Source organism: Canis lupus, chromosome 26 (genome assembly GCF_048164855.1).
Source record: "Canis lupus baileyi chromosome 26, mCanLup2.hap1, whole genome shotgun sequence".
NCBI lineage: Eukaryota > Metazoa > Chordata > Mammalia > Carnivora > Canidae > Canis > Canis lupus.
The window spans coordinates 4,870,366-4,896,809 of NC_132863.1; the positions used below are offsets into that span (position 1 = coordinate 4,870,366).

At 38.6% G+C, this 26,444-nt stretch overlaps 1 protein-coding gene across 9 annotated transcripts in view; it reads left to right on the forward strand.

The window, feature by feature from the left end:
- Window positions 1–26,444, forward strand: part of RALGAPA2 (Ral GTPase activating protein catalytic subunit alpha 2) — a 327,019-nt gene that overhangs the window by 52,793 nt on the left and 247,782 nt on the right. For 7 of the 9 annotated variants that reach the window (XR_012018147.1, XR_012018153.1, XR_012018148.1 and 4 more), the window contains exon 4: window positions 19,959–20,016. The exons of 1 other annotated variant lie outside the window; for it this stretch is intronic. Coding sequence is in view for 2 of the 8 variants with exons in the window: in XM_072799835.1 (XP_072655936.1) it covers window positions 19,959–20,016 (58 nt within the window). In the remaining 6 variants the exon portion in view is untranslated. Of the gene's footprint in view, window positions 1–14,928; window positions 15,056–19,958; window positions 20,017–26,444 lie in introns of all 9 variants that reach the window. One more of the 9 variants, XR_012018150.1, reaches the window with a different exon arrangement.

Genomic DNA, 26,444 nt, shown 5'->3' on the forward strand with positions numbered 1-26,444 from the left:
TTCATCTGTCATTGCTGTGTGTTTCAAATGGCAGTGGGTGGATGATGGTGTGGAACCTCCTAAAATTAATTTACATTGCCATCTTGACCACAATATAAGTGTTTTAAATGGCCATCTTGTGTCATCCTTTCCTTCTGAAGTAGATTCTGTCTTCCTAGTTTTTATTGATGGAAGAGTGAGGTCTTTGTTGTTGTAGGTGACTTGCCCAAGATTGCACATCTATCAAATGGTTGATAGAAATTTAACCTCTTGTCTAATTGCAGAACCCATTTTCTTAACTCAGTGCCATGCCACCTACCATGTAGAAGTCTCAATATTCTGCTTTTGAAGCTGTATTCTACAGGCCATGTATGCCAATATGTATCTATTCTTGGATAGTTCATTCATTTATTACACACATTTACTGGGTGCCAGCTCTGTGTTTCAGGCACATTTCTAGGTGCTAGAGATATGGCAGTGCACAGGTTACACAGAACCCCATGCCCTCATTCAGCATATGTAACATTTCATGCTAACTGAAGTTACCACTGGTAACAATGAACTTATTCCAGAGCTCCAGGAATAACTCTCAGTCACAGAAAATTCTAAGTGTCCCTTTGTAGAAGTGATACTGTAGTGGCAGCCCTTGAGGTAGCTACTTGCATAGGGGAGAAGGAGGGCTGATGTAGAAATGTAAGGCATCTGGTGAATGGACTTCAAGGTCAAATAATTCACTTAACTCTGAGAACCGTCTGGATTCAGTAGTTGAGAAGTTGTTTTAGTGGTACATAGGATTTGTTTTAATCAGTTATGGTAAGATAGGCACAGTAGGCATGTCATGCAAGCAGGGCTATGGAGAAAAGCACCAGAGAGCACACAGAACTGAGAGTGGGATGTTTATTGTGATTTTTGAGGGAAGTAATGGGCAAGGCAAGGTAAGCAAGCTAAGCAGATTTAGGATTGGATAGTTTGAATAATTTTGGCAGGCTCTAGGCTGTAGAGGTGGCCCCTAGTTGTCTTGTACCTAGTCCCCAGGTGATTTGAGCAGGAGGATAGTGTCCCACGTATCAGAGTTTATCAAAGGAGGTGGTTGCCGGACTGAATTTTGGATTGGTTGATTTGCCTGTTAAAGGCATGTTGGGAGGTGCTGACTGTGTGTATGACTTAGCTAACCCTGGAAGGGATAGTCCCTCTGAGGTCAGCAAAGGCCTAGATGTCAGAGCATCAAAAATATAGACAATAAGAGCATATTAACAACAACAGAGATATTGTTTTGAGCTGTCTTCCATGTGATATGCCATTTCCTTTTAGTACAGAAATGCAGTAGTTTGGAGTTACTCATATATGGTTGAGAAAATTCTAGGATTTGATAGCAAGGCATTTCCTTCCCCTCCCCCCTTATTAAAATATGCATTGACAGAAGAGGTTTAATTTTCGAAGCTTACACATGTTGGCCTCTGAATGCTACTCATTTATATATTTTTCAAATATCACAGAGTTAGAAATCACAGATATACAGGACACTTGACTTCTAGATTCCTTAGTTTTAGATTTATCCAATATTACCCCACTAGATTAAATAAGCCCTGTTTTTTCCTTCCTAGAGACCTGAATAGGTTCTTTATAACCTGTAAAATGTGGCCCAAGCTGGGCTAACACTCTGAGTCACTCTGAGGTCCCCATATATTTTTCTTTCACGTGTTGTTGGGGATATTGTTCTGTGGAAGTGCTCTCTCACACACATACTGCTTTGCTTATTGCCCCTTTACCTCTTTTTGCATAGTTTTACATCTGCCTCTTGGTTTATGCAATTCTCTTTTCAGGGATTGCCCTTTGCTCTACTTGTCATCTGGCCCATACTTTCAGGCTCTGTTCAGATTCACTGATTCTTTTGGCAACTCCAGCTAGACGTGCCCACTTTTTTCTGTGAACTTGTATAATAGACTCCTGCTAGTTACCATTTCATTGTAGCTGGATGTTCTTAGTTTTCCCTGAAGGTGGCTGTGTCTTAGCTTCTTAGTAAGACTGTAAAGTTCCTGAGGCCAGCAACCATTAGGTATAATCCTTTGTAGCCCTTGCAGTGATTTGCACCTGTTTATATTTATTGTTGGATTAAAGGCTCTTAAATTCTCTTCCCCCATGGAGTTATTTGTTATTTTTATGTTAAAACATCTTTCTTTCTCACCTAAACCTCTCTGGATAAAAGAAATAGGAAGAAAGTAGCTTTAGATCAGACACTGATACTGCCAAGCTGTGTGGCCTTGAGGTTGGTACTGGCCCTTTCTTTTTTCCTTTTAATTTGTTTTTATTGAAATTTGATTTGCTAACATATAGTATTGCCCTTTCTTTACTTTGGCTTCCTTGTCTGTAATGTGGAGGAGTGGGACTGGATAGCCTTGAGGTTTCTTCCAGCTCTAACAATCCACAACACTACAAATCAGGAAATTCACAGGCAAGTCTTTTAGCATGAAATTTAATTTCACGCTTCCACTTAGTTTTAAATATTAAGTCGACTTAACTCTGACTAGCCTTTGCAGATCTTAACATCTCAGTTGCTTTTTCTCTAGGGCAACTCTGTTCAATAGAACTCTCTGAAATGATGGGAATGTTCTTTATCGATGCTATCCAATTAGGTAACCATTAGCCAAGTGGACTGTTCAGTGCTTGAAATGTAGCTGCTGTGACCAACTGAAGTTTTAATTTTAAGTAATTTCATTTGATTTAAAATTTAAAATTAAATAGCCTCATATGCCTAGTGGCCCCTGATTAGACAGAGAAGCTCAATAGTCTATCAACAGAGCTTTGTTGCCTCATTAGAAAGGCTTATTTTGCCTTGTTAAACACTTGGTGAAATCCTCAACACGTTGCACATTTGTGTCCTTGTAGGACAGGGGACTTAAGGTTTAGGTTTTTACTGAGATGGTTTCCTTGGGCTTCTCAAGCACTGTGACCAAAGTGCCCTTGGCTAGGTGGAATGTGCCTTTTCCTCCAGTTGGAGAAGCTTGGCTCCAGAGTGGCCGTACACAAACACAAACTTGAAAAGCCACACACAGATTCATTCTACTCTTTTCATCCTTGTTTTAGGATGAAAATAATACTTTAAATAATGGCCAAATTAAGTAGTACTTCATCTCCCCGTCACAGCTGCCACCTTCCCTGCACCCACACTCCTCACCCCAAGATAAAGAAAACACAGTGTCATCTCAGGATGTTGTATGCTGTTTCTGCTTCTCCCTTGCTTCAGTGGGAGGACATCCAGGTTGAAGAGGCATGGGCACTGGGGACAAACTGTAGCAGGGGAGCTACCCAGAGAGTGCCGATGAACTGTGGGCTTGCTTCTTCAGGGGCAGAGAAAGGGGAATAATATACTATGGTCACTGGTGTTTGTTTTTCCTTTACTATTAAAGATGAAGTTTGGTTGTTTGAAATTTACTATAGGCCTCTTGTCTTACCATCTCCCTTCCCTCTCTCTGGTGTGGAAGTAACGCTGGATTGGAGACAGGACTCATGCACATGGAGTCTTGCTGGAAGTAGTTAGTTTGGGAGTCACAGTTGACTGGCAGTGAAACCAGGGCTATAGTGGAAGTTGTCTTACTTTAATGGAATTCAGCACTGGGTCTCTTGTTCTTTATTGCTCCAAGTGAGATTATAAATAGATTGAGTCTCTAATTCTTTTCCTCAGAATAGGGGGAAAGGATTTTTGCTATCTTCTCTGATAATAATACCTCTACTGGATCTAGTGCAGTGCCCAGAGTCGTGCAAAAGAAGGTGAAACGAATGGCTCCTTTTCACTCTCTGTAGGATTGCTTTGTATTTGCTATTAATAATTTGAGTTTTGATTTTATTTCCAATATAGATGGAAATTATTTATAACTTCACACTTAATAGCATCATCCTACCTCAGATATTGAAAATGGAGGTAAATTTCCTGAAGAAAAACTAGAATTATGAATATCATAGGATTAAAAAAAAATGCTGAGGTGTTTGTTTCCATTTCTCCTTGCCCCTCCCCCCACCTCATTTTCCTTCCCCTGCTTTCTTTCTCCTTCTTTTGGTGGAACTGCGTATCTTTTGTAACTCTGCAGATGAAAATGAATCCAAAGCTCCCACAGAGGTTCAGTGGAAAAGCTTGGGCTGAATTATAGACAAATCCACATATTCAGGACAGGTATCCTGCAGTATTAAGTCACAATCCTTTTGTTTTCTTTATACAATGGCTAACGCCTTTTCTTACAAGCAAATACCACATAGCAAGGCAGCAGAATTGTAGTTTTGCAATTAACTAGTTTCCACAGCCCCTGCTCTCCTTTGCTTTATTTGTCATTATTTATTTTAGACTGTCCAGTGTGCAAAAATACTTCCACACTACTCCCTCCTTCTCATGCTGAGGTGAAGGACTTCCTTCCACAAACCTCTCATGTTGTTATTGCTTTTTATTCTTTTTCCCACAAGGACCACTTTACTGTTTTTGAGTGGAGGAGGGACAAGTACAAATAAAATGAACAAGAAAAACAGATTCTTCTTAAATCCTTGGAATTTAAGTTCTTATTGAGGATTTCAAATGGTTGGGTGCTTATCCATGGATTTTTTTTTTTTTTTTTTTTTTAAGAATGCTGCCAACTTTGAATGCAGCTCCTGGGTCACTGCAATAATTCTAAATGACTGATTACAATTGGAAAACAACAACAACAAAACAAACCTAGTGTTAGTTCACATTTCCTGGAGAACATTTTAAAAAGAACTGAGCCAGTAGAGACACCCATCTCCAACCCTCAAAGCTGTCCTGAATTCTAGCTGACAAGCATAGTCAGTACCACTGGTTACCTTGACCAGAATGTTAGGTCACTTTTTATGACATCAGGGGTATATTTTAATGTGTTTTATATATTTTAAATGATAATAGAGGTATGTATGTAAGTGTTCTGGCTTCATAACGTTAGTCATACTTGTTTTTATTAATGTTGAGCCCATGGTTGGGAACAGCTCCAGATGATGGCAGTGTTGTTATGGCACAGTGTGATCTGCTCCATGACAATCCTTAAGGCCCCTCTACAGGCACACAGTAGAGGCCCGTATGGCCCGCCATGCCCCTTCTCATTTGTCTCACGGGTTGCCAGTGGTGGTGAGTTAGCTCAGAAATCACTCCTCCGTTCTGTGCCCTATAATGGATACTGGGGGGATAATAAAACATAGGGCCCAGGCCTTTTGTTTCTATAGCCTGTGGTTATACTGGTGTCCGCTTTGAATCATGAAATGTTTATGATCTCTGCAGATGGGAAAGTGGAAACAAAATATAAACATCCAGTCTTTTCTGAGGATTCTTTGAATGCATTGCTTGTGGTTAAAATTTGATTACCTTATTATAGCATGTTAATAATTTGAATTAGACTACAAGTGTCTAAGTTGAAAATTTTCAATGGATGTTTTAACTTTTAAATTTAATATTTAAGACTACAGTTTTCCTTATGCCTTGAAACTTATAGGTAAGAAAGTTGGGATTGACCCAACAGGATATATTGAATTACCCAATTCACCTTGGGGGAAAGGAAACTGGAGACATGTTTGTGGAAGTCTGAAATTACATTCTGGTGATTATCTGTTGCAGCCCAGATGCCCTGAGCTTCCTGGCATGCCCGCCCCTCTCTCATGTAGTGTGCTACTTGACTCATTGGTAATTGATACCCTAGGGAACAGGGCCCCTGGAAGGCAGCACTAACAGATGATTCCAAGAATCCTTTTAAGGGCACATGGTAGAAATGGCATCAGGGCAAAATATATAGAAAATTCACAATAGCATGTTGTGTTTATTGTTAGAATAGCAGAAGATATGTAAGGAGCTTTTCCTCTCCCTTTAAATTGGTTTGAAATTAGTGTGTTAACACAGTTTGGATGAGTTGTTTTTTTTTTTTTTTAAATAAATTTAGGAGAGACTTGTACAAACATATGGTATAAATTTTCTATGGCTTATTTTGTTTGGATGTGTAGTGTGGTGTCTGGTACAGAGTGACATCTAGTGTTTGATGTGCTTGTGACACTGGCCTGGTTGGAAGGAGACTCTGGCTTATAAAGTCTGCGTGCAGTGCACCAACTGTTCTTGCAGACTTTGGGCATTTGCTGAGTGAACTTGGCGGAGTGGCCAGTCCTGAGCCAATTGCGTTGAGGCAAACGTTTAAATCCTCTAAGATTCCAGGATGGCAGAAACTATAAGGTGGCATCTAACTGACACTTTGTTAATTTCTACTCATTACTTACCTGGAAACTCTCTGGAAGTGATTTTTTTTGTTTTGTTTTGTGAAAAAAAATGGCACAGAAAAGATAACTAACTGGTTGTGCTGGTCCCAAAATTGAAGAGACCTGAAAAATACAGTTTTTAGCCAGAAAATAGAAGCTTGTATGAAATGAAGAAAAGTATAGCATGTTTGCTTGTGCCTGAGATTTACCATGTAAGATCCTTGTATGAAAAGAAGACCTCTCTTGAATCTGTTTTGATGAGTATTTTACTCAGAATGAAACCATATATCATGTGTAGAATTACATGTTACTAATTTGGAGATTTGTGAAGATCTCTGGATAGCTACTACTTAAAAGTAGAGTCTAGTGCAATTTGATTTTCTTTAAAAAGATACTAGACCTTTGCATGATCTCAAGCAAAGCAAAAAAACAACCGACCAAGTGCCTACATTTCTGTGTTTTGGAATATTGCATTTTTAGTATGATGAAAATAGTTTCCGATCTGTATCTATCAATTTTGATCAATATTGATAGTACTTTTATCCACTCCATGGTCTGTATGTCTTATGCTGGTGCTCTTGAATACCCTCTTTTCCCACTACTTCAGCCTTTGTGCAGAGCATCACTCTTCCTCCTACTTGAGTATCCTGCTAACTAACTAGTCTTTTGATCTGTGATCTTCTGCCCCCTTCTGTCTCCCTCACCTACTTGGAATTCTTGTGAAATGTAATTCTGATTCCCGTGGCCTTTAAGATGAAGACTGAACCCCCACCAAGATGTTCAAAGGCCCTCGATCTGGCGTCTGCCTGCCTCTCCATCTCTTGTCACGCACCTTACTTTTGCTCCTACTGGTCACAAAGCAGCAGGGTTTTTTTGTTTTTGTTTTTTTTTTTTTTTCCTAAAATGCCCCCTACTGCCTGGGTTACTCCAGTGTACCCTTGAGGATTCAGTTCAAAGGTGATCTCCCTTTGGAAGTGTGCCTTGTCTGTGCTCACTTCCTTGCACATGTACTGACAGCCCTGATATTCTTGTCTTTTCCCCTCAGGACTATCACTTAGAGCAGGAACAGTATCCTATGTCATTTTATCTCTGATCCCTTACATGGTATCTGGCACAAAAGGGACACTTAACAATACTTATTAATGAGTCTAATAAATGGTTGATTTAGAGAAAATTTTGTTTTAATTACCTATACTACTACAAATTCAGATCTCCATCTAATAGCTTAGTGATTTGCAGTACTTGGAGATGCTTTTGTTGTGAAATTTTCTTTTCTTTTTTATTTATTTCTTCCTTAAAAATCACCTTTTATTAACTTTTTGAGTTGAAAACTTATTTTTGTTTATTTCATTCTGGTATTATAGAAAATTAAACTCTACAGATTTGCCTCTTTCTCAGCTTTGACCAGTTTTTGTTCTATATAGCATTCACATTGTTGATGATCTTTTGTCTGTAATTACAGTCTTTTTTTTTTTTTTTAAACCTGAGTGTTGCTCACAAGAATGTTTTAAAATCCCTCAAGTGCTTGGAAATTTTTTTAGTTTAAACTCTCAAAGGTGGATGTGCAATACATGGAGTTTGCTTGTGACTTGTGCAACTCCTACTTTGAGGGTTTATTCACATGGCTTAGAAAAATAAATTTTGGTTAATTTGGTAAATTTTCATGAATGTTTCTGTCTGTGAAGTGAAATTTTATCTCTCTACATATATATATTTAACCACTCTCTTCACTATATTCAAAGATGTTGTATTACACTATATGGCCTGTTTTATCTGTCGAAGATAGAATACATTAAAATCTCCTAAATGTATTTCTCCTCAGTTACTGCATGTGTTCTATTTTTATGTACTTTTTTCATACTGTGTTATTGGTTATTGGTTGCCCAAAGGATTGTATTAGTATATTGTGAATTACATTTTTAATCTATTTGAAGTGATTCCTGTTGTCCTCCTTAAAGCCTTTTCACTTGATAGTGATACTACTTTGCTGTGTGTTTGTGCTCATGCACGCCTGATATGTTATTTTCTGTACTTCATTGTTAACCTTTCTGATTTTGAAAGCCAGTTCTGGCTAACTTGGTCTTTGGTAAAGGAATTTAATCTATTTGTATTTATGATTTTTGTATGTGATAATCAACATTTTTGGGGTATTTTCCTCTTTTGTTTTCTGGGGGAGGTCACTTTCACTTTATGGAATATACTTTATGATTTGGAAAATTTACTTTCTATTTTCTATCATTCCAATAATTATATTTAAATTAGCAAAATACTATTCAAAACTTTTTTCTTCTAATTACTTATATGAAAAAAAAGCGGTACTTGATGATAGCTCTATGCTTTTACTTTAACCCTGTGTATCTTTTGTACTTCTCGCTTCTCAGCTGTTTTAAATATTTTGTGTACAGATTGTTTTATTATAGTATTTTTAGAGGGGCATATGGGTGACTCAGTGGTTGAGCATCTGCCTTTGGCTCAGGTCATGATCCTGGGGCCCTGGGATCAAGTCCCACATCGGGCTCCCTGCAGGGAACCTGCTTCTCCCTCTGCCTATGTCTCTGCCTCTTTCTGTGCTCTCTGTGTGTCTCTCACGAATAAATAAATAAAATCTTTTAAAAAAATAAATAAAAATAGTATTTTTAGAATGTTATTTTTCTTAGGTTAATCATTTTGAAGATTTACTCTAGTTTTCATAACCACCTTAACTCCTATTATATAAATCTAGTTCACTGTCACAGTGTTTATACCCCTTACCTTTGTTTTTGGATTGTTTGATTATTCTCTGTATTTGCTGGAATATGAATTTGCTTAGTATGTCAAGAAAGGGAGATATGTGGCAGGTATACTTCCAGCTATAGAATATCTTTCTTTTAGCTTCAGACATATATAGCTGATTATATACTTTCTGAATAATAATCTTTTTTTCCTCAAAATTCTGAATTTTGTTTTCTTTTTAAAATAGTTATAGTTTACTCTAGCTATCCTTATCATGTGCTGGATTCTTATGTAAGTACCTGGTCTGCTTTGGGACTTCTGTATTGGTGGTATTCTGGTGCCCATTGGCTTGGCTTACAGTTAACATTGACTACTGTTTTCTGAAGCTTAATGTTGCAGAGGAAAAAAACTGAGATTAGTCTGATTTTTGTTCTTTCATACATATTCTGTTTTTGTAGGTTTCTTTTTTTTTTTAAAGATTTTATTTATTCATGAGAGACAGAGAGAGAGAGAGAGAGAGAGAGAGAGAGAGGGGGGCAGAGACACAGGCAGAGGGAGAAGCAGGTTTCATGCAGGAAGCCTGATGTGGGACTCGATCCTGGGTCTCTAGGATCATGCCCTGGGCTGAAGGTGGCACTAAACCAGTGAGCTACCCAGGCTGCCCGTTTTTGTAGGTTTCTGTAGGATTTTTAGTTATACTGAATTTACAACTTTAAACGTACTGTATCTTGGTATTTATCTCTGTTCAACCTGTTTAGTTCTAGGGAGGCCTTGTGATGCACAGCGTTACACTTGGGGGACCCTGTGGTAAACTGTAGATTCATTTTTTCTGTGTTTGCATCTCCATGTAATATTTTCTCATTTCAGCATGTTGCTTATTTGTGCATCATCATTTTCTTTATTTTCCAAGATTTTAAAAAAGATTCAGTGTCCTGGATCTTTTAAGAACGTGACTCAAATTCTAAAAAAATTTACCCTATTTCAGCAGATCTCTTGTTCAAAAGAAGGAATCTCCATTTCTCTCTAGGAGAGTCTCCTCCTTTACTACATATTCTGGCTATGTTCTACTTTCATGGGAGGGGCACCAACTCACCCTAATGACTGATGCCTAGCAATTTCATCTGTGCTTTAAGCAGTAATTTCTCTAAGTTTTGGTTATAGATTGGATCCTTTACCCTTTCTGGATTTTAATTGCTTAATGAGGTTTTCACCATTTTAATATTGGTTATTTTCTAAAATATAAGAGGGAGAAATTAAATATGCCTCCATTTTTATTACATTCCATATATCCTTTAAGTGTCTTTGTCCTGTATTTTAGTCTCTCTTTTGAAATATTTTCATTCATTTTTACCTTAGCTGAGAAAAGTATTGCCTCTCAAGTAATGATGTAATCAAGCATTAAGGTTTACTGTAATGTTTAGAAGCACAATTGCATGCTCAGTTATCTTTATCAAATGCCTATTTGCCAGTTTCTGGGTTTCTACCATGTTAGAGTATTACCTTCCTTAAACTGGAGAATTTCCTTGTGTCTGCCTGTACATGTGAACTAAAATCAGAATTCCCATTGTCTTCTGCTTTTTCATTTTTCACTCATTCGTCTCTTTGTGTATGCAGTGCTTATTAAGAAACATGATGAGCCAGGCACTGTTCTGGGTTGGGGATACAAGAGGGTCCCTTCTCTCAAGGAATCTAGCACCTAGCAATGGGGTAGGCCCTGTGTTCATCTAGCCGAGAGGCATGCTGGTGAGGGGTTAGGTGAGATGTATGGTTGAAGTGGGCCCTTCTGAAGAGGTAATGGTTCAGTTTGGTCTTAAAGACTGAAAAGAATATAATGAGATGGAGCTGTACTTTCCTTGCCCTGTAACAATGTGGCTAGCAATTAGATAGATAATGCACTGTTCTGCAAGAAATTGCCATATAAGAAAAAAAGCACTACCGTTTTGGCTAAAAATATAGCCATCTTATATTTAACATTATGCAGTTCTTATTTTTAACTCATTTCTCTTAAATTTTAGGTTATCAAACAAGTGTTGACACCCAGAGTTTAATACAGATATTTTGTTCACACTGGAAGATCAAGTCATTGTTAGTAAGAGATGTGTGTGTGGCTAGACCCATGATGGCTAAAGAACAAATTACCCTCCATGTAGGTCTATCCTGAAGCATCAGCACTGCCAGCCTCCACCTCCCATGAGTCTGTCTGAAACCAGACTGTCCTGGTGGCCTGGTGTCGTCTTGACCTAAGTGCCCAGTTGTCAGAAGTTTTCTGACCATTTATAACTCAAAAGATCAAGTAACTAAGACTTAATGTCCTTTTAAAACAAACTCCCTATTTTTTCCCCAGTCAGTACTTCCTTTACCTTGAACCCTTAGGTCATGTGGCTAGTTTCAGGGAGAGTTGCACCCTGTGCTCCCTATTTCTGGACACAACAAGTTTAGTTGGTCATTGTTTTGGTAGATTACCTTACATGAGTTAGGATATAATCTTGTCCTCATTCTTCATCGTCCTACCTTTCTAAGTGGAATCAAAATCAGTGTGAATCTACTGGGATATGTTGCAATCATCTGGTAATAATTTGGGGAAAAAATGTTTCCCACACAAATTAAACAAAGATCAGCAGTTTTAAAGTACACTATAGCATCTTGTATAAACTCCAGCTTACATTTCACATTATTCCTGGTCATGCAGTAGGTTCTGAAGCAAAAAGAACTATGGATAATCAGTTAAAAGAATGACAGATTCCCTGATGTGCCGATCAGTAGTAATACCTAATTTTGATTTCAAGTGTGCTATAATGGATTACCATATAGATGCAGCTGAGCACTGAGCATTAAACAGAGCCATGTGTTTTTCAGAAAAGTAATATTTATTCACACTGTGTGGCTTTCTTGAAATTTTTTTATTTTACTCTCTAGTGAAACTACAAACAAGATATCAATAGCTTATGTAGCATTCACAGTATTGTAACTTAGAATATCGGCTACAGTAGAAATGCCATAATGTATTTGTCTCAGTAAAGGTAGGCTTCATCTGGGACTATCTGTGGGACAGGCTTAGCATTTGGACACAGATTGGCATGTGGGGCTTTATTTTTATTGACTTCAGAGACTTTAATGCATAAAAAATGGTCCTTGGAATATTTGGGTACAAAAAAGAAGCATCAGTGTGTGGGTGGTGTTTCCACCTTTGAGTTATGTAAGATTCTGTCCATTTGGGAATGTTTTTAGTAGCTCAGACTTTGGGCATTTTGTTTCATATCCAAACCTTAGAGTTTATTTTCGAGTGTCTTTAAAGTACATCCACTTTATAAATCTGAAAACTTTTATCCAGAAGTGGTGATGATAATAGGCCTGACCTCAGAACAAGTTGCAGACTACTAGTGGTGAATGGCAATATCCAGGCATCTAGACACACATCATCTTGCTGTGTTTTTTAGGTTTCTTTATATTAAAAAGACATTTTTCTCTATTACTCATTAAGAAAAGAAACCCAAATCAAGGAGACAGATAAGCATTTTGGAAAGTTGAAAAGGATGATTCAGAGCCAAATTGGTTTCCTGACTAAAGTAAAGGTCTGAAGAACAGTGGGCATGCCAAGCATTCATCTAGTCCAGTAGATCTATTACTCTGTGGAGTAATTCTCTTAGCATCTTCTATATGATGTTTTAAAATTAAGTAGTAGGATGGGTTCAGAAGATGATGCTGGAATGCAGCTGGGGTGCCCCATGCCCTTGGTGCAGAATACATGAGAAAGTAGGACACTGAGTCACTGCTGTACCATTCACTCAGGAAGAGTGAAAAAGAAGGCAGAAAGAGAACTGGAAGAACTCAACAGGCTTAAGCTTCAGTAACATGAGGCAGCAGCCCGTTGACAAGAAACAATGCCAGCAGAGATGGTATCCCTGAGGTAGGGTGCACTGCTCTTAGTACTTCAGCCTCTTGATGTGATGAACATATTCTAATTAATAATTGGAAGATTATTGTGGTAGATAGAGAGAGTGCTGCTTACATTGCCCTTCAAGAAAGAATTTGCTACCCAGCTGCAAAGAGCAGGGTTAGGGCAGCCTGAGGCTATAAATGCCTTCAGCTCTCCAGCCGTAGTCCCCTCTCCTCACCTCTTCTCATCGCTAGCCAGCAACAAGGACCTAGCTATTTTCAGGAATGTCTGACGCCTGTAATGCGCCCTCTTTGCTCTGGAGCTTCTGCTAGGCTGGCAAAGACTTTCAGCTCTGCATGGTGGTCTGAGGCTCCCTGTCCTCTCCTACTTCCTTATTTCTCTTCCACAGATGTTAGTTTTTAGTAAACCAGGGTACTCCTAACTCCACCACAGTGTCCATCCCCAGAGAACCCAGCCTACAACGAGTGTTTTTCAATTTGTTATCAAACATACCGAATTAGCCTCTGCAATAAATTTTTTGTGAAGGAACAGTATGAGTTAGAACCATAAAACTTAGATGTAAGTGGAGGCCATTTTTCTCTCTTCAGTCTGTAGACATCCTAGCCCATCCCCAGGTCATGCTTTTTCTGGGTTCTAGAGTTGTTCATTTGGTTGGCAGCAGCTTTTTCTGGGCTCTAGAGTTGTTCATTTGGCTTACAGCAGCCAGCTGAGACCCTGGTCCTTATTCTCAAGTCCACAGTCAGATTTTCTCAGACAAACCTCTTTGCTTGTGATGTTTTCCCATAATCTGTGGACAGCTCTCTGGGTCTTAGACTCTTTTCTGTGTTCTTGTCTACAGCTCATGGGCATATTTATGTTTATATTCTTCCAGCAGGATAGTGCTTGCATGGGTTCATATTAAAATATTCCATAGGGAACTGACTTATTTTTACATCTTCTGATTCTCTTTTAGTATAATAGATCTTAAAAAATAACCTCGTTTTTACCCTTCCTTCCTTTTGTGTATTATTCATCCAAAACACACGTTGGTATATATTGCAAGGTAAAGACTTACTTTGATTTTTTCCCCCCTAAGGACCCATTTACTTGCCTCTGAACAATTTATAGATTGATTGATCCTGCCTGGTGTTTGATGTCTGGCTGACAAAGGTTATGGGTTCTTCCAGCAACAGATAATGTCGAGTTCACTTAATTTAATACTGAAGTCACTATTAGGTGGCATCATTTTTCTTATATTTTCCAGCATCTTTAACTTTTTCTAACTGGTTATACATAAATAGTTACAAGTATTTTTAATCTTTTTTTTAAAGGTTTTATTTATTCATGAGAGACAGAGAGAGAGAGAGAGAGAGTCAGAGACACAGGCAGAGGGAGAAGCAGGCTCCATGCAGGAAGCCTGATGTGGGACTCGATCCTGGGACTCCAGGATCACACCCTGGGCCAAAGGCAGGTGCTAAACTGCTGAGCCACCCAGGGATCCCCTATTTTTAATCTTTAAAACAAATAAATGTTCAGACACTTGGCACATCCAGAATTCTTCTTTGACCTGTATCCACTTGTCTCCAGTGTCTGCTCTTCCTTCTTCATCTTTATTGCCTTTGTAGAAAGAACTTCCATGCACCAGTGTCTCTAAGGTTTCATTTCATCTCATTTTAAGGTCTCTCAGAGGGATCTTATATACACATATCTTCAGCTGCTACCTATATCCTGTTAACCATCCAAATCCTTCTTCTGCCCTGCAGACCCATATATCTAATTGCTTAGAATATCTCTTCTAAGAAGTCCTTTGACACTTCCAGTTCCAGGATATCCAGAACCAAACTTGGCATGCTTCAGCTCTGGGATTCATTCTGGATTTGATATCTTAGATAAGAGTATTACCATCGACTGAGCCATTGGGGAGTCATTCTTAAGTCCTCCATTCACCACAACTGCTCTGTCTGACCATCATCTTGACAGTTTTACCTCTTAAATATCTCTATTATATGCTTACCCTCTTTATTTTGCTGACCTTGTTCAGGCTACTTCAATCCTCCTGTGAAAAGCTACCAATATCTCTTCATTGATTTCTCTGCCTCTCTTCTCAGCCATCTTAAATTCTCTTCCAGCTGGAACCTGTTCAGTGACTGCACAGTGCTCCATGAGGTCATGGAGGGACTGCCTCTCCAGTCCCTTCTCCCCTCCTCACCTACCTGCCAGCCAAGTGGGCCTTCTTGCTGCTGCCGTTACTTTCAGGTATCAACCTGTCTTTGCCTCTTGGCCTTCACACATGCTGTTGTTTCTGTTCCTGTTCTCTACTAGACTAATATAATTAATCCTATAAGCCTCCACTCAAGTGTCCTTTTCCCCGGAAAGAGAGAACCATTCCTTGAAGTTTCTACTGAGATGAGGTGCTTTCCCCCTCACCTCCATAGCTCCCTCAGACAAACTTCTGTCAGACCTTTTTTTTCTTCTCCTGAATGATACTTTATTTCTTGCCCACTAATCACATCATGCTTAGAAGAACAAGTATTTTATGAATATTTATTTTATTTCTACATTTCAAGCGCCAAGCTTGGTATCAAGTGTGTAAATATTTTTCACTAAATGAGGTTTGATAATGAATGTGTCCATTTTGTGTATAAGTGTGTTTGAGCATATGTCAGCATTAAAACATAGTAAAACAAGATGTAAGAAACTCTTTAGTGTATTGTGCTCATGAGATACCAAGCAAACATGTTCTAGAGGAAGTCAGAAGTGGAAAGGTAGGTGAGAACTCCTGTTAGTGATTGTCTGCATGAGATCAGCCACATACTGCTTTTAACCTATATAATCAGAAATAGTTTTCAATGTAGTTTGTATAGCATTTTCATCTGTATAGTTGGGTGGTGTGAAGAATTTATAAGAACTACTGTAACTAAATGCATTTATATTTTCTTACCTATGTCAGATCTTAAAAAATTAGTTCTTTTAAATTATACAGCTTTTATATTTTTGTTTGGGTTTTCTTTACTAAGTTCAGGGTTTAAAAAAATGCCCACACATTTTAATGTATTTTAATGTAAATATTGTCGTTAAGTCAATGACCTGTAAGGAAAGATGAGGTATATTTTATGCTAATGTGAACAAAAGACCATAGTAAAGATTAGGATACTTGTAAAACTCAAAACAGTTTTACAAGTAAAAAGCATGCATAATTCTTCAACTGAGTGTTTATTTAAGTACATGCTATGTGCCAGCCGTGCTCTAGGTACTGGGGATACTTCAGAGAAAAGACAGAAGTGTTCTTGTTCTCCTGGGCTTTACACCTTTGGGGAGGGATTACTGCCTTCAAATGAGTGAACTTGAAGATAACTTCAGCTAGCCGTGAGGGCTTAGAGATGACAGAACAGGCAGTAGAGAAAGCATCAGAGCAGTGGTGAGGTGGTGCCCAGGAAGGCCTCTGTGGGGAGGCGGCACCAGCAGTGAGAGCTGGATGGTGAAGTGGCACCGTCATACAAGACTGTGGGTGGATTCTGCCAATCCATTAGCATGGACTATTTTTCCATCTCTTTGTGTCTTCCTCAATTTCTTTCAGAAGTGTTCTATAGTTTTTAGGGTATAGATCCTTTACCTCTTTGGTTAGGTTTATTCCTAGGTATCTTATGCTTTTGGGTGCAATTGTAAATGGGATTGACTCCTTAATTTCTCATTCTTCAGTCTCATTTTTAGTGTATAGAAATGCCACTGACTTCTGGGCATTGATTTCGTATCCTGCCACACTGCCAAATTGCTGTATGAGTTCTAGCAATCTTGGGGTGGAGTCTTTTGGGTTTTCTATGTAGAGTATCATGTCATCGGTGAAGGGGGAGAGTTTGACTTCTTCTTTGCCAATTTGAATGCCTTTAATTTCTTTTTGTTGTCTGATTGCTGAGGCTAGGACTTCTAGTACTATGTTGAATAGCAGTGGTGAGAGTGGACATCCCTGTCTTGTTCCTGATCTTTAGGGAAAGGCTCCCAGTGTTTCCCTATTGAGAATGATATTTGCTGTGGGCTTTTCATAGATGGCTTTTAAGATGTTGAGGAATGTTCCCTCTATCCCTACACTCTGAAGAGTTGGATTGGCAGAATTAATATTGTGAAAATGTCAATGTTACCCAGGGCAATTTACACGTTTAATGCAATCCCTATCAAAATACCATGGACTTTCTTCAGAGAGTTAGAACAAATTATTTTAAGATTTCTGTGGAATCAGAAAAGACCTCAAATAGCCAGGGGACTTTTAAAAAAGAAAACCATAGCTGGGGGCATCACAATGCCAGATTTCAGGCTGTACTACAAAGCTGTGGTCATCAAGACAGTGTGGTACTGGCACAAGAACAGACACATAGATCAATGGAACAGAATAGAGAACCCAGAAGTGGTTTATGGTCAACTAATATTCGATAAAGGAAGAAAGACTATCCACTGGAAGAAAGACAGTCGCTTCAATAAAAGGTGCTGGGAAAATTGGACATCCACATGCAGAAGAATGAAACTAGACCACTCTCTTGCACCATACACAAAGATAAACTCAAAATGGATGAAAGATCTAAATGTGAGACAAGATTCCATCAAAATCCTAGAGGAGAACACAGGCAACACCCTTTTTTAACTCAGCCACATTAACTTCTTGCAAGATACATCCACGATGGCAAAAGAAACAAAAGCAAAAATGAACTATTGGGACTTCATCAAGATAAGAAGCTTTTGCACAGCAAAGGATACAGTCAACAAAACTAAAAGACAACCTACAGAATGGGAGAAGATATTTGCAAATGACGTATCAGATAAAGTGCTAATTTCCAAGATCTATAAAGAACTGGGATCCCTGGGTGGTGCAGCGGTTTAGCGCCTGCCTTTGGCCCAGGGCGCGATCCTGGAGACCCGGGATCGAATCCCACGTCGGGCTTCTGGTGCATGGAGCCTGCTTCTCCCTCTGCCTGTGTCTCTGCCTCTCTCTCTCTCTCTCTCTCTCTCTCTCTGTGACTATCATAAATAAAATAAAAAAATTAAAAAAAGAACTTATTAAACTCAACACCAAAGAAACAAACAATCCAATCATGAAATGGGCAAAAGACATGAAGAGAAATCTCACAGAGGAAGACATGGACATGGCCAACACGCACATGAGAAAATGCTCTGCATCACTTGCCATCAGGGAAATACAAATCAAAACCACAATGAGATCCCACCTCACACCAGTGAGAATGGGGAAAATTAATAAGGCAGGAAACCACAAATGTTGGAGAGGATGTGGAGAAAGGGGAACCCTCCTGCACTGTTGGTGGGAATGTGAACTGGTGCAGCCACTCTGGAAAACTGTGTGGAGGTTCCTCAAAGAGTTAAAAATAGACCTGCCCTACGACCCAGCAATTGCACTGCTGGGGATTTACCCCAAAGATACAGATGCAATGAAACGCCGGGACACCTGCGCCCCGATGTTTATAGCAGCAATGTCCACAATAGCCTAACTGTGGAAGGAGCCTTGGTGTCCATCGAAAGATGAATGGATAAAGAAGATGTGGTCTATGTATACAATGGAATATTCCTCAGCCATTAGAAACGACAAATACCCACCATTTGCTTCAACGTGGATGGAACTGGAGGGTATTATGCTGAGTGAAATAAGTCAGTCGGAGAAGGACAAACATTATATGGTCTCATTCATTTGGGAAATATAAATAATAGAGAAAGGGAATATAAGGGAAGGGAGAAGAAATGTGTGGGAAATATCAGAAAGGGAGACAGAACATAAAGACTCCTAACTGCGAAACGAACTAGGGGTGGTGGAAGGGGAGGAGGGCGGGGGATGGGGGTGAATGGGTGACAGACACTGAGGGGGGCACTTGACGGGATGAGTGCTGGGTGTTATTCTGTATGTTGGCAAATTGAACACCAATAAAAAATACATTTATTATTAAAAAAAAAAAGTCTGTGGGTGGAAAAACATCTAGACCCTTCAAGGAGTATGTGCCATTTAAAGTCACCCACATTTGACGAAGTTTACCTGTTGAGCCTTTTCTCAGTAGACGTTCTTACATGTTCATTATTATCAAATGAGAGCAAATGAAGTAATATATATGTTAACTGACCCAGTTGGGAGGTTAAGACAAGAAAATTCAGTGAAATAAAACAAAACCTCAGGCTGGCTCAGATGGAGGAGGCAGTTTATTAGCTACCTGGAAATATACTTATTCAGGGGCTCTGGATATAAATTTTTTACCTTCATCTTTCAAAATATTAGAATACTAGCCTAGATAAACCTAGGATGAGGATTTTTCATGGTAAAAGAGTGATGTGTTATCCAATACCAAGAAATATATTTTGATACTTTTTGGATTTCCGTATTTCTTAAAACGGTGGCTGCAGATAAAGTACAAAGAATCTTATGACCCAAGAGTAATGTGCCAAAACTTAGTTTAGAATGGGGAAAGAAAAGAAAAAGGTCATTAGGTTTTTTTTCTTTAAAGCTGCTTTAATAGCCAAATACTCTTGTATATCATAAATTCATTATTGTGTCTTTCACTGTGTGTGGGGAGAAGGGGGTGAATTCCTAACTGGGATCCTAAACTTATTTTTAGTTGTTAATTTCAAGAAATTCTTGGCAGTAATTTCATTTTATTATTTCACTGTATGTTCATGGTCTTATCCTCTTTGTTGTTCATCTTTTCCTCCTAACTCTGGCCTTTGTCCAGAGACTAATAATGATGATATTGGAGAGGGTAAGTGGAAGGTGGAAAAGCAGAAACCTGGGGAATCTGGCATTTGAGAAATTACTCTTTTAATATGAACTTAAGCAATGGCTATGATTTAATTAACGATAAAATGATCAGTTTAGGTTTTTTTTCTCCTCCTTTTTCTTGTTTTCCTTTAGGTGGAATTAAACTTAGGACAGTGATCCCTTTAAGGCACTCAGGGAAGGAAGGTTGCTTGGGGCAAGTAAAAGGCTGTCCCATGGGCTACAGGGTCAAGTGTGCTACTTATGTTATTACAAATAGTTTCTTTTCTTTTCTGAAATATATATATATACACACACACACACATATATGTATATATACACACACATATATAGTATTATTATGAAATGTGTAGATAATTTTCTCTTTATATCTTATCAATTTTTAAATTTGTTTTATAGAAAATACTGCAATTTCTACCTGAACGAATTTTCTTTCGATGGCATTACCAGAGTATAGGTAAGAACAATTTAAAGATTTCTAAAGTGATACAGATTTTTTCCAACTGAATTTTCAGTAAGGTTTAATATAATTAGCACCATTGAGGAATGGTAACAAGGATATGCTAGGTAAAAGTAAGACAAGTCCAACCTGGACTTTGGAGGAAAATATAATATCTATCCTTGCTGTACAAGTACTACTTACAGAGATTGGTTCATAGACCAGCAGCATCAGCTTCACCAGAGAGCTTATTAGAAGATGCAGAATGTGAGGCCCCAACCAGAACTACCAAATCACAGTCTGCATTTTTAACAAGGACTCCAGGGGATTCCTGTGCACAAAAATTGAGAAACACTTGATCTGGAGTATTTTTCTTAAGTAACTTCATTTTTTCTTACAAAAATATCTTGTTCTTCAAGACTTTATCACTGATTCAGTTATTCTGTTTGAGTGCATTAGGGTGTGGCAGCAGGAGGGAACTTGAGGCATAGTGAAGTTACCATGGCTGCCCTTTCTGTGCCACTCTTGACATTGAACAATGTTTCCTCTCAATTTATTTTTTTATTTTTATTTATTTATTTTATAGATTTTATTTATTTATTAGAGAGTGAGAGAGAGAGCGCACTCACAGAGGGAGAAGGTGAGGGAGAAGCAGACTTCCCACTGACCAGGAAGCCCCATGTGGGGCTCAATCCCAGAACTCTGAGATCATGACCTGAGCTTATAGCAGCAGATGCTTAACTGACTGAGCCATCCAGGTGCCCCTCCTCTCAATTTACTATTCATGGCACAACCAATGTAATTTGTGGTATCAACTGTGAATCCTTTCTGTTTAAAGCGTGTCTGATTTGGTCCTTCCACCTTAGATAACTGACAGTTCTCCCATTTTTCCTTCTTGCCAAATGATCATATTTGAGGAGAGCATAACTTCATAATGGAATTTTAACTCTCTGATCATTCATTCATTCAAATACTTATTGAGGGAGACACAAAGTTCTGGAGCAGAAACAAAGAATAACTCACCATTCTTGTATAAGCTGATTGCTGGGCTGGGGGATAGCTGAGAAAAATATAATTACACTATGAAAAGTGTAACAGTAGCAACAAATAAAAGCTGAATAATTCTATTGACAGGGCTTGACAAGATATCAAGACAGATAATCTCTACCTGAGCCTTGAAATACCAGTGTAGAAAGGGTTTTCTAGATGGGAGATCAGTATGTGAAAGACCTGGGACCTGAAAGAACATGACATATTTGATGGATATTTCAAAATTTAGAATCCCAAATTTAATTTAGTATTGTTTATATGAAAAATATAACTGAACCTTCTATAAACTGAACTTTAAGTAAGTATGTGTAATAAGTACATACATCTGCTGAACTGAATGATTAAATCATTACTTAAAGGTAGATGACCATGGGGTCTTTAAATCTTTCAAACACATAAAGAAGGTTTTCCTTTAAATTATAGAGTTAATGATAGCATTTCTGTTAATTGATACTTCGACCTTGTTAATTAACTTCTGTTAATTGATAGCATTTCTGTTAATTGATACTTCGACCATGTATTTAGAGTAAAAATTTAAAAATCAAATGATAAGTATAATCCGAAGAGGAATCGTAGGGATTTGTAATGCTTTATGGTATAGCAGAAATGGATGAAAATGATAAATAATTGCGTGTGGTATTTTTTATTTATGCTAGATATAATCCATTTTGTTTATGCCATATGTATGAAAACGATACTCCTTTTCTACAGAGAGTACTTTAAGATGTCTGAAGATTGGCACCCTCAGCTTGAATAAACTTACTAGAACTGGGCATAGAAATTTATTTGCCGTTTGTATTATGAAATTTGTGCATCTAGTGGGTGTATGGTATTACCTTAATTCTGGCTACTGTTACCACATGGATTGGTTAAGATTGCAGGTACAAGTAACTTTTTACCAAGTTTAATAGTGTCTGACCAAGAACAGTGACTCTTGGATTGGGGTTGCAGAGTACTAGTCCCCTGAGCCAGCATAAGAGCAGGTGCTGTTTATCTAGTGTGTAAAATAAGCTACTTTATCTAGTATATAGAATAAACTGACTCTATAACACAGAATGATTCATGTTTCATTTTGCTCCAGTATGAGCATTTGCATATAAAATCATCCTTATTATTGATGCTTATATACTTAATACTTGAATCAAACAGGCTGTTTTCAGATAAATGTATTTTTTCATGATATATCAAACTGGGTGGAAGTTGGTGGTTAGACAGATACACATCCCTTTATGATGATCTTCAGGCTAAATGTACTTTGGAATCAGAGTTTTTCAGATTTTATTTTTTATTTTATTTTATTTTTTAAAAGATTTTATTTATTTATGAGAGAGAGAGAGGCAGAGACACAGGCAGAGGGAGAAGCAGGCTCCATGCAGGGAGCCCAACGTGGGACTCAATCCCGGGTCTCCAGAATCACAGCCTGAGCTGAAGGCGGCACTAAACCGCTGAGCCACCCGGGCTGCCCTTTCAGATTTTAGAATGGCACTGTGGTGTGTTGATGTTCAGCAAACATTAATACAGTGTTGATGTCCATATATAACACCCAGGAGACTGGACAGTACCCTGTAACCAAGAGAATTCTTATATAAGAATTATATAAGAGATATATCTATGTATTATCTCTTAGGCTAAGATATGAATATTCATCATCAGTAGAATAACTAAATCCAACAGTCTCAGGTTAGTCGGGGCCTGCCACCACGTGAGTTCAGATTCAGATCAGGTCCTGTCCACTAGTAAATTAAGCACAATAAGCTTTAGTTTTCATAGCTTTTTGGATTTGGAAATTGCCAGTAGTGGATTATGGATTTGTAACTCTACACGTTTTCTTAACAGACCTCATTCTTAACAGACCTCATTATTCTCAGTTTATTGGATTTGTTAAAATGGTTACCATTTGTCACTCAAGGTCTTGACCAAGTTAGTTACAAAAACTAAGAAACTATAAGGAAACACCAGATTTAAAGGGAAAAGAATGTGCCTTAAATATTTCCATAGCATCAGTGTTGTCTTGATTTCTGCAAAACCCCTTGAGGCTAGGACAAGAAGCTTATCAATAGTTGGTGCCAGGCATTCTAGGTATCTAATATTCCTTATTTTAGCTGTTTTATAACCTGTATATATATTTCGTATCTAAAATGAAGAATACTACTGTATAAACTTCTTTTTTTTTTTTTTTTGTATAAACTTCTTAATAAAATGTTACTGTGGCTAGTAGTGGCCAAAGTACTGGGTCCGAGCCTTGAAGCTGGATTTACACAGCACTGATTGGGTATGCTTCCTGCCCCACACTACAAATAATGTCCCTCAGTGTATACAAACCTAAAATAAGAGCAACTCCTATATTCTGCAAGTCTTAAAAAAGTTCTCAACCATCTCTAGATGCCAGGTTTTATACAGAGAAAGAAGAAATTAATTTGAAATATCAACTGCCACAGTGTTTGAAGTCTGTATATTATCTGCCATCTTGTTTTGTCAGTAGCAAAGAGAGAGGTTCGGTTTCTCTCAAAGCTGGTTTTGGAGGGAGTTAATACTCTGTAAGTTTCTCTTTGCTTAAGGATTTTATGGCTGGTTCCTTGCTATATATAAGCCATTGAATGAGGAAGCCTATATGAACTCTACGTTTTGTAATGTGAAATGAACACCATCCAGTATTCCAGGCACCTAAAGATACTGCTTCAAGCAAGGGTTAGAGAGTAAAAAGATTAGGGAAGTGGCAACAAAATACTCACCAACTCACCAACTGTGATATATGCCAACCTGCTACTCAAATGTAAATTCCCATTATTAATTACAAATGGGAAGATTTTTCCTAAAGTCAGTTTTAGACCAATAAATCATGGTAGACAAGGGTGGCCACTTGAAGCTTTATTTCTGTAATGAGAGCTGACAGGATGCGAGGAGATGACAAAGAATGGCACATCAGTAAAGCAAGGATATTTGCTGCAGGGGCAGGCTGTGGCCCTCTTCCATGTGCCCATGCATTATCAGTACAGAACTCAAGTTATCTGTGTTCACTTTAAGAGGGTTTACTGCTCATGAGCTTCTAGAGAGCAGATTTCCTGTTCCATTCAGTGTATAGGGCTGTGCCTATATGCAATAAATGTTTGTTGAGTGAGTGGAAGGTTTTATTTTGTACTAGAGATGTTTTATATCAAAAGTGTTCAAAATAAATAGCCCTTGGGCTTAAAGGAGTGGGCTCAAGTGGTGGAAAATTCACACAGTACCATTAATTAATTATTAATCTAGTCATTATTAATCTAGTTTGCTCAACCAGCTTCTTACACATGATATAAGAAACAATGCCTTATTAAACTACAGATTGGTTTATGACTTTTTAAGAGTATTCCTTGCTTTATGCCTTGGGCTACCCTGTGTCCTGGCAGTGCTTGGGATGTGAACACAACCTCCAAGCAGCCTTATTTCTCAAAGTTTCTACAGCTCATTGAGCTCTAACTACTCCTTGGGACCCCGAGCCTGATAGCCTTCCCTGGGTCCCTCATAGTCAGGACACCACAGCTTTCTCTTCCCAAGGAAACAAGGTCTCCTGTGCACCTTACAGTAGGAGTCCCTCAGAGGTGCATTGCAGCCAGGCTAAGCTATAGGGACCCTGCATGCCTTCGTGTCCACCAGGGGATGGCTGAGCCTAATTCCCCTTTGGCCCATTTTGTGTCTTCCCAGGCTCCTCTCTGGGGTGCTTTCATCATCATTGCCCTGCATTTCTAGCCCTCCTTCCCACTTTGTACTCAGCCCTCTAGAAATCCTCTTATAGGTTAAGCCACAGCCCTAGAGCCTCAGCCTCTTGGTGTCACCTCCTTGGCTATCTGAAACCTGGCTTTTCTCTCAGGTTTCTTTGTCTCTCTCAAGGCTGTGGGAGTGAGATCATGGTCTTTCTTTTCTCCAAGGCTCATCCAAACCTCCTCCACACCCCCTCTGTGGAAACCTCTCCCTTGACTATGCCTTGTCCCTCCTTGTTGCCACCATGTCTTCTGATCTCCAGCTTACCTCCCCCCTCCCCGGCTTTTTTTTTTTTTTAATTTTTATTTATTTATGATAGTCACACACAGAGAGAGAGAGAGAGGCAGAGACATAGGCAGAGGGAGAAGCAGGCTCCATGCACCGGGAGCCCGACGTGGGATTCAATCCCGGGTCTCCAGGATCGCGCCCTGGGCCAAAGGCAGGTGCTAAACCACTGCGCCACCCAGGGATTCCCCCCCCCCCCGCTTTTTTTTAAAGCTATCTCCCAATTCTTTCCCTTCATGCCAAGTTACCCATTACCTCCTCGATCCCTCACCCTCTGTGGCTTCCTGACTCTGTACACTTGTCATCATGCAGACCTGAATCTGAGCACACCTCTGTCTTCCTGATCTTTCTTTCACTTAGTCACTTCAGGCCATATGCTCTGTTTCTTCTTTTTACAAAAGCAGCTCTTTGGGGGGATTATAATTGACATAGTTTCGATATAGGTAGTATACCTGTGAAATCATTACTACAATCAAGATAATGAACATAGCCATCATCCCCAAAGGTTTCCTCGTGCCCTTCTCCCACCCCTTTACCCAGTCCCCAGGTAACTGCTCATCTGCTTTTTGGTCATTATCGATTAATTTGATTTTCTAGAATCTTAAAGAAGTAGAATCATGCAGTGTGTACTCTTTGTTTGGCTTCTTTCGCTCAATACAATTATTTTGAGATTCTTCTGTGTTGATGCATATATTAATAGTTTATTTCTGAGTAGTATGATATTCCATTGTATAGATATATCATAGTTTGTGTATCCAATCACTTATTGATGGGCATTTGGGCTGTTTTTGGATTTGGATATAGTATCTGGATATAAATGAAGCTTCTTTAAACAAGCCTTTATGTGCACATGTGCTTTCCTGTCTCTTGAGAATGGAATGGCTAAATAATATAAAGTTATATGTTTAACTGCCAGACTACTTCCCATAGTGGTTGACATTCTTACCAGCAGTATGAGAGTTGTAGTCACTTTACATTCTCATTGACACTTAGTATGATCAGTCCTTTTATTTTAATGGTAGTGATATCTTATTGTGGTTTTAATTTGCATTTCTCTAATGACTAATGATCTCAAGCATCTTTCATGTGCTATTTGCCATCTGTATGTCTTTGGCAGTGTATATGTTTGAATCGATTGACCATTTTTTTTTGATTGAGTTGTCTTCTTAACATTGAATTTTAAAAGTTCTGTACATATTCCAGATTTAAGTGCCTTATCAGATATGTGACTTGGGAATATTTTCTCCCCATCTCTGACTTGTCTTTTTATTCCCTTAGTTATGTCCTTCAAAGAGTAAAAGTTTTTAATTTTGATGAAGTCCAGTTTATCAATTTTTCTCTTATGGATTGTTCTTTTGGTGTCCTAAGGAATC